We start from the raw sequence: 10,000 nt of genomic DNA on the forward strand, positions 1-10,000 counted from the left end.
CCTCGACGCTCAGTGATTCTAATCTGGAACTCTGTATTGTTGTGTCATCACCATCTAGAACATCCTCGACGCTCAGTGATTCTAATCTGGAACTCTGTATTGTTGTGTCATCACCATCTAGAACATCCTCGACGCTCAGTTATTCTGATCTGGAACTCTGTATTGTTGTGTCATCACCATCTAGAACATCCTCGACGCTCAGTGATTCTAATCTGGAACTCTGTATTGTTGTGTCATCACCATCTAGAACATCCTCGACGCTCAGTGATTCTAAACTGGAACTCTGTATTGTTGTGTCATCACCATCTAGAACATCCTCGACGCTCAGTGATTCTGATCTGGAACTCTGTATTGTTGTGTCATCACCATCTAGAACATCCTCGACGCTCAGTGATTCTAATCTGGAACTCTGTATTGTTGTGTCATCACCATCTAGAACATCCTCGACGCTCAGTGATTCTAATCTGGAACTCTGTATTGTTGTGTCATCACCATCTAGAACATCCTCGACGCTCAGTGATTCTAATCTGGAACTCTGTATTGTTGTGTCATCACCATCTAGAACATCCTCGACGCTCAGTGATTCTAATCTGGAACTCTGTATTGTTGTGTCATCACCATCTAGAACATCCTCGACGCTCAGTGATTCTAATCTGGAACTCTGTATTGTTGTGTCATCACCATCTAGAACATCCTCGACGCTCAGTGATTCTAATCTGGAACACTGTATTGTTGTGTCATCACCATCTAGAACATCCTCGACGCTCAGTGATTCTAATCTGGAACTCTGTATTGTTGTGTCATCACCATCTAGAACATCCTCGACGCTCAGTGATTCTAATCTGGAACTCTGTATTGTTGTGTCATCACCATCTAGAACATCCTCGACGCTCAGTGATTCTGATCTGGAACTCTGTATTGTTGTGTCATCACCATCTAGAACATCCTCGACGCTCAGTGATTCTGATCTGGAACTCTGTATTGTTGTGTCATCACCATCTAGAACATCCTCGACGCTCAGTGATTCTGATCTGGAACTCTGTATTGTTGTGTCATCACCATCTAGAACATCCTCGACGCTCAGTGATTCTAATCTGGAACTCTGTATTGTTGTGTCATCACCATCTAGAACATCCTCGACGCTCAGTGATTCTAATCTGGAACTCTGTATTGTTGTGTCATCACCATCTAGAACATCCTCGACGCTCAGTGATTCTGATCTGGAACTCTGTATTGTTGTGTCATCACCATCTAGAACATCCTCGACGCTCAGTGATTCTGATCTGGAACTCTGTATTGTTGTGTCATCACCATCTAGAACATCCTCGACGCTCAGTGATTCTAATCTGGAACTCTGTATTGTTGTGTCATCACCATCTAGAACATCCTCGACGCTCAGTGATTCTGATCTGGAACTCTGTATTGTTGTGTCATCACCATCTAGAACATCCTCGACGCTCAGTGATTCTAATCTGGAACTCTGTATTGTTGTGTCATCACCATCTAGAACATCCTCGACGCTCAGTGATTCTAATCTGGAACTCTGTATTGTTGTGTCATCACCATCTAGAACATCCTCGACGCTCAGTGATTCTGATCTGGAACTCTGTATTGTTGTGTCATCACCATCTAGAACATCCTCGACGCTCAGTGATTCTGATCTGGAACTCTGTATTGTTGTGTCATCACCATCTAGAACATCCTCGACGCTCAGTGATTCTAATCTGGAACTCTGTATTGTTGTGTCATCACCATCTAGAACATCCTCGACGCTCAGTGATTCTAATCTGGAACTCTGTATTGTTGTGTCATCACCATCTAGAACATCCTCGACGCTCAGTGATTCTGATCTGGAACTCTGTATTGTTGTGTCATCACCATCTAGAACATCCTCGACGCTCAGTGATTCTGATCTGGAACTCTGTATTGTTGTGTCATCACCATCTAGAACATCCTCGACGCTCAGTGATTCTAATCTGGAACTCTGTATTGTTGTGTCATCACCATCTAGAACATCCTCGACGCTCAGTGATTCTAATCTGGAACTCTGTATTGTTGTGTCATCACCATCTAGAACATCCTCGACGCTCAGTGATTCTAATCTGGAACTGTATTGTTGTGTCATCACCATCTAGAACATCCTCGACGCTCAGTGATTCTGATCTGGAACTCTGTATTGTTGTGTCATCACCTTCTAGAACATCCTCGACGCTCAGTGATTCTGATCTGGAACTCTGTATTGTTGTGTCATCACCATCTAGAACATCCTCGACGCTCAGTGATTCTAATCTGGAACTCTGTATTGTTGTGTCATCACCATCTAGAACATCCTCGACGCTCAGTGATTCTAATCTGGAACTCTGTATTGTTGTGTCATCACCATCTAGAACATCCTCGACGCTCAGTGATTCTGATCTGGAACTCTGTATTGTTGTGTCATCACCATCTAGAACAGCCTCGACGCTCAGTGATTCTAATCTGGAACTTTATTGGACGGACATTCCCACATCGTTTGGTGTTTATGTTTACATGGTTTTCGTCGTTCCTCAGAAACACCATTCAGTGACCACTGGTGTCCTGTGCGATGGAATGGGGGCATTCAAATCAAATCAAATACAATTATATTAGTCACACGAGCCGAATACAACAGGTGGGGACCTTACAGTGAAATGCCTTAACCAATAATTCAATTGAATAAAAAAAATATGGATAAAAATTACGAGATAAAAGTAACAAGTAATTAAAGAGCAGCATTAAAATAACAATAGTGAGACTATATACAGGGGGTACCGGTACAGAGTCAATGTGGAGGCTATATACAGGGGGTACCGGTACAGAGTCAATGTGGAGACTATATACACGGGGTACCGGTACAGAGTCAATGTGGAGGCTATATACAGGGGGTACCGGTACAGAGTCAATGTGGAGGCTATATACAGGGGGTACCGGTACAGAGTCAATGTGGAGGCTATATACAGGGGGTACCGGTACAGAGTCAATGTGGAGGCTATATACAGGGGGTACCGGTACAGAGTCAATGTGGAGGCTATATACAGGGGGTACCGGTACAGAGTCAATGTGGAGGCTATATACAGGGGGTACCGGTACAGAGTCAATGTGGAGGCTATATACAGGGGGGTACAGAGTCAATGTGGAGGCTATATACAGGGGGTACCAGTACAGAGTCAATGTGGAGGATATATACAGGGGGTACCGGTACAGAGTCAATGTGGAGGCTATATACAGGGGGGTACCGGTACAGAGTCAATGTGGAGGCTATATACAGGGGGGTACCGGTACAGAGTCAATGTGGAGGCTATATACAGGGGGTACCGGTATAGAGTCAATGTGGAGGCTATATACAGGGGGTACCGGTATAGAGTCAATGTGGAGGCTATATACAGGGGGTACCGGTACAGAGTCAATGTGGAGGCTATATACAGGGGGTACTGGTACAGAGTCAATGTGGAGGCTATATACAGGGGGTACTGGTACAGAGTCAATGTGGAGGCTATATACAGGGGGTACTGGTACAGAGTCAATGTGGAGGCTATATACAGGGGGTACTGGTACAGAGTCAATGTGGAGGCTATATACAGGGGTACCTGTACAGAGTCAATGTGGAGGCTATATACAGGGGGTACAGAGTCAATGTGGAGGCTATATACAGGGGGTACTGGTACAGAGTCAATGTGGAGGCTATATACAGGGAGTACCGGTACAGAGTCAATGTGGAGGCTATATACAGGGGGTACAGAGTCAATGTGGAGGCTATATACAGGGTACTACGGTACAGAGTCAATGTGGAGGCTATATACAGGGGGTACTGGTACAGAGTCAATGTGGAGGCTATATACAGGGGGTACAGGTACAGAGTCAATGTGGAGGCTATATACAGGGGTACCTGTACAGAGTCAATGTGGAGGCTATATACAGGGGGTACAGAGTCAATGTGGAGGCTATATACAGGGGGTACTGGTACAGAGTCAATGTGGAGGCTATATACACGGAGTACCGGTACAGAGTCAATGTGGAGGCTATATACAGGGGGTACAGAGTCAATGTGGAGGCTATATACAGGGTACTACGGTACAGAGTCAATGTGGAGGCTATATACAGGGGGTACCGGTGCAGAGTCAATGTGGAGGCTATATACAGGGGGTACCGGTACAGAGTCAATGTGGAGACTATATACAGGGGGTACCGGTACAGAGTCAATGTGGAGGCTACATACAGGGCGGTACCGGTACAGAGTCAATGTGGAGGCTATATACAGGGGGTACCGGTACAGAGTCAATGTGGAGGCTATATACAGGGTATTATGGTACAGAGTCAATGTGGAGGCTATATACAGGGGTACCGGTACAGAGTCAATGTGGAGGCTATATACAGGGTATTATGGTACAGAGTCAATGTGGAGACTATATACAGGGGGTACCGGTACAGAGTCAATGTGGAGGCTATATACAGGGTGTACCGGTACAGAGTCAATGTGAAGGCTATATACAGGGGGTACCGGTACAGAGTCAATGTGGAGGCTATATACAGGGGGTACCGGTACAGAGTCAATGTGGAGGCTATATACAGGGGGTACCGGTACAGAGTCAATGTGGAGGCTATATACAGGGTGTACCGGTACAGAGTCAATGTGGAGGCTATATACAGGGGGTACCGGTACAGAGTCAATGTGGAGGCTATATACAGGGGGGTACCGGTACAGAGTCAATGTGGAGGCTATATACAGGGGGTACCGGTACAGAGTCAATGTGGAGGCTATATACAGGGTGTACCGGTACAGAGTCAATGTGGAGGCTATATACAGGGGGTACCGGTACAGAGTCAATGTGGAGGCTATATACAGGGGGTACCGGTACAGAGTCAATGTGGAGGCTACATACAGGGGGTACCGGTACAGAGTCAATGTGGAGGCTATATACAGGGTATTATGGTACAGAGTCAATGTGGAGGCTATATACAGGGTATTATGGTACAGAGTCAATGTGGAGACTATATACAGGGGGTACCGGTACAGAGTCAATGTGGAGGCTATATACAGGGTGTACCGGTACAGAGTCAATGTGAAGGCTATATACAGGGGGTACCGGTACAGAGTCAATGTGGAGGCTATATACAGGGGGTACCGGTACAGAGTCAATGTGGAGGCTATATACAGGGGGTACCGGTACAGAGTCAATGTGGAGGCTATATACAGGGTGTACCGGTACAGAGTCAATGTGAAGGCTATATACAGGGGGTACCGGTACAGAGTCAATGTGGAGGCTATATACAGGGGGGTACCGGTACAGAGTCAATGTGGAGGCTATATACAGGGGGTACCGGTACAGAGTCAATGTGGAGGCTATATACAGGGTGTACCGGTACAGAGTCAATGTGGAGGCTATATACAGGGGGTACCGGTACAGAGTCAATGTGGAGGCTATATACAGGGGGTACCGGTACAGAGTCAATGTGGAGGCTACATACAGGGGGTACCGGTACAGAGTCAATGTGGAGGCTATATACAGGGGGCTACCGGTACAGAGTCAATGTGGAGGCTATATACAGGGGGTACCGGTACAGAAACAATGTGGAGGCTATATACAGGGGGTACCGGTACAGAGTCAATGTGGAGACTATATACAGGGGGTACCGGTACAGAGTCAATGTGGAGGCTATATACAGGGGGTACCGGTACAGAGTCAATGTGGAGGCTATATACAGGGGGTACCGGTACAGAGTCAATGTGGAGGCTATATACAGGGGGTACCGGTACAGAGTCAATGTGGAGGCTATATACAGGGGGGTACCGGTACAGAGTCAATGTGGAGGCTATATACAGGGGGTACCGGTACAGAGTCAATGTGGAGGCTATATACAGGGGGTACCGGTACAGAGTCAATGTGGAGGCTATATACAGGGTATTATGGTACAGAGTCAATGTGGAGGCTATATACAGGGGGTACCGGTACAGAGTCAATGTGGAGGCTATATACAGGGGGGTACCGGTACAGAGTCAATGTGGAGGCTATATACAGGGGGTACCGGTACAGAGTCAATGTGGAGGCTATATACAGGGTGTACCGGTACAGAGTCAATGTGGAGGCTATATACAGGGGGTACCGGTACAGAGTCAATGTGGAGGCTATATACAGGGGGTACCGGTACAGAGTCAATGTGGAGGCTACATACAGGGGGTACCGGTACAGAGTCAATGTGGAGGCTATATACAGGGTATTATGGTACAGAGTCAATGTGGAGGCTATATACAGGGTATTATGGTACAGAGTCAATGTGGAGACTATATACAGGGGGTACCGGTACAGAGTCAATGTGGAGGCTATATACAGGGTGTACCGGTACAGAGTCAATGTGAAGGCTATATACAGGGGGTACCGGTACAGAGTCAATGTGGAGGCTATATACAGGGGGTACCGGTACAGAGTCAATGTGGAGGCTATATACAGGGGGGTACCGGTACAGAGTCAATGTGGAGGCTATATACAGGGGGTACCGGTACAGAGTCAATGTGGAGGCTATATACAGGGTGTACCGGTACAGAGTCAATGTGGAGGCTATATACAGGGGGTACCGGTACAGAGTCAATGTGGAGGCTATATACAGGGGGTACCGGTACAGAGTCAATGTGGAGGCTACATACAGGGGGTACCGGTACAGAGTCAATGTGGAGGCTATATACAGGGGGCTACCGGTACAGAGTCAATGTGGAGGCTATATACAGGGGGTACCGGTACAGAAACAATGTGGAGGCTATATACAGGGGGTACCGGTACAGAGTCAATGTGGAGACTATATACAGGGGGTACCGGTACAGAGTCAATGTGGAGGCTATATACAGGGGGTACCGGTACAGAGTCAATGTGGAGGCTATATACAGGGGGTACCGGTACAGAGTCAATGTGGAGGCTATATACAGGGGGTACCGGTACAGAGTCAATGTGGAGGCTATATACAGGGGGGTACCGGTACAGAGTCAATGTGGAGGCTATATACAGGGGGTACCGGTACAGAGTCAATGTGGAGGCTATATACAGGGGGTACCGGTACAGAGTCAATGTGGAGGCTATATACAGGGTATTATGGTACAGAGTCAATGTGGAGGCTATATACAGGGGGTACTGGTACAGAGTCAATGTGGAGGCTATATACAGGGGGTACCGGTACAGAGTCAATGTGGAGGCTATATACAGGGGGTATTATGGTACAGAGTCAATGTGGAGGCTATATACAGGGGGTACCGGTACAGAGTCAATGTGGAGGCTATATACAGGGTATTATGGTACAGAGTCAATGTGGAGGCTATATACAGGGGGTACCGATACAGAGTCAATGTGGAGGCTATATACAGGGGGTACTGGTACAGAGTCAATGTGGAGGCTATATACAGGGGGTACCTGTACAGAGTCAATGTGGAGGCTATATACAGGGGGTACTGGTACAGAGTCAATGTGGAGGCTATATACAGGGTGTTACGGTACAGAGTCAATGTGGAGGCTATATACAGGGGGGTACCAGTACAGAGTCAATGTGGAGGCTATATACAGGGGGTACCGGTACAGAGTCAATGTGGAGGCTATATACAGGGGGTACCGGTACAGAGTCAATGTGGAGGCTATATACAGGGGGTACCGATACAGAGTCAATGTGGAGGCTATATACAGGGGGTACTGGTACAGAGTCAATGTGGAGGCTATATACAGGGGGTACTGGTACAGAGTCAATGTGGAGGCTATATACAGGGTGTTACGGTACAGAGTCAATGTGGAGGCTATATACAGGGGGTACCGGTACAGAGTCAATGTGGAGGCTATATACAGGGGGTACCGGTACAGAGTCAATGTGGAGGCTATATACAGGGGGTACCGGTACAGAGTCAATGTGGAGGCTATATACAGGGGGTATTGGTACAGAGTCAATGTGGAGGCTATATACAGGGGGTACCGGTACAGAGTCAATGTGGAGGCTATATACAGGGGGTACCGGTACAGAGTCAATGTGGAGGCTATATACAGGGGGGTACAGAGTCAATGTGGAGACTATATATAGGGGGTACTGGTACAGAGTCAATGTGGAGGCTATATACAGGGGGTACCGGTACAGAGTAAGAATCATTGCCATCCATAGCCATAGTAGCCAAACCAATGGCCTGCCCAGCATTTATATACATGACCCTAAGAATGACGAGATGTTAATTAATTAATTAACTCAGGAACAACACCTGCTTTCAATACACTTTCTATCCTTCATTTCCTCAAGTGTTTCCATTATGTTGGCAGTTACCAAGCTAGGCTTAGATTTTCCCTTCTCTTTACCCTCCCTCTCTTTACCCTGCCTGTCTTTACCCTCCCTGTCTTTACCCTGCCTGTCTTTACCCTCCCTCTCTTTACCCTGCCTGTCTTTACCCTGCCTCTCTTTACCCTCCCTCTCTTTACCCTGCCTGTCTTTACCCTCCCTGTCTTTACCCTGCCTGTCTTTACCCTCCCTCTCTTTACCCTGCCTGTCATTACCCTGCCTCTCTTTACCCTGCCTGTCGTTACCCTGCCTGTCTTTACCCTGCCTGTCTTTACCCTGCCTCTCTTTACCCTGCCTGTCTTTACCCTCCCTCTCTTTACCCTGCCTGTCTTTACCCTGCCTCTCTTTACCCTGCCTCTCTTTACCCTCCCTCTCTTTACCCTGCCTGTCTTTACCCTCCCTCTCTTTACCCTGCCTGTCTTTACCCTGCCTCTCTTTACCCTGCCTCTCTTTACCCTCCCTCTCTTTACCCTGCATGTCTTTACCCTCCCTGTCTTTACCCTGCCTCTCTTTACCCTGCCTCTCTTTACCCTGCCTGTCTTTACCCTGCCTCTCTTTACCCTGCCTGTCTTTACCCTCCCTGTCTTTACCCTGCCTGTCATTACCCTGCCTGTCGTTACCCTGCCTGTCTTTACCCTGCCTGTCTTTACCCTGCCTCTCTTTACCCTGCCTGTCTTTACCCTCCCTGTCTTTACCCTGCCTGTCATTACCCTGCCTGTCTTTACCCTCCCTGTCTTTACCCTGCCTCTCTTTACCCTGCCTGTCTTTACCCTCCCTGTCTTTACCCTGCCTGTCATTACCCTGCCTGTCGTTACCCTGCCTGTCTTTACCCTGCCTGTCTTTACCCTGCCTGTCTTTACCCTGCCTGTCATTACCCTGCCTGTCTTTACCCTGCCTCTCTTTACCCTGCCTGTCTTTACCCTGCCTGTCTTTACCCTCCCTGTCTTTACCCTGCCTGTCATTACCCTGCCTGTCGTTACCCTGCCTGTCTTTACCCTGCCTGTCTTTACCCTGCCTGTCTTTACCCTGCCTGTCTTCACCCTGCGTCTCTTTACCCTGCCTGTCTTTACCCTGCCTGTCTTCACCCTGCGTCTCTTTACCCTGCCTGTCTTTACCCTGCCTGTCTTTACCCTGCCTGTCTTTACCCTGCCTCTCTTTACCCTGCCTGTCTTTACCCTGCCTGTCTTCACCCTGCGTCTCTTTACCCTCCCTGTCGTAATTAAAGTGACAGGAAGTCGTGTGAAGATACACACAGGCCATCCAGGGAGGTCGTTTCCTTTAGCTCTCTGCAGAGCACCCGTCGGTTCAAAGGTTATTCAGTCACACAAATCCTATTACCTCTCCTCTCTGTAGACCGGAGGCCGGTCCTGAACCCGACAACCAGATGAAAGCGAGAGAATGTTCTGTCCGTTTCTATACACCCCCGCGCTTTCTCTCTCTCTCACGGAAATACAACACGTGTTACGGGAACATTACATTATCAATGAATGAAATATATTTGGACTGGCATATAGGCCTGTATCCTTTCACAAAAAAAACATTTTCCATCCTAATAATCACAACTCTTACCATAATCACCGTAAAGAAACAAGAAGAAGGGAGAGAGGAGGGGGAAGCGTTTGATTTTGTCAAATTATATAATCGATTGTTTGGCTAAATCGAATAAATTAAAAATACACGACATAGACTA

The 10,000-nt window shown here is 47.6% G+C and overlaps 1 protein-coding gene across 1 annotated transcript in view; it reads right to left on the bottom strand.

The window, feature by feature from the left end:
• Window positions 1-9,570, bottom strand: part of LOC106592754 (uncharacterized) — a 92,013-nt gene extending 82,443 nt beyond the window's left edge. Inside the window, 1 exon segment of the mRNA XM_082973922.1 lies at window positions 8,706-9,570. Within this exon segment, the coding sequence (XP_082830048.1) occupies window positions 8,706-9,570 (865 nt within the window).
• Window positions 9,571-10,000: the final 430 nt, after the last annotated feature.

The sequence above is a fragment of the Salmo salar genome, chromosome 04, assembly GCF_965601325.2.
Source record: "Salmo salar chromosome 04, fSalSal1, whole genome shotgun sequence".
NCBI lineage: Eukaryota > Metazoa > Chordata > Actinopteri > Salmoniformes > Salmonidae > Salmo > Salmo salar.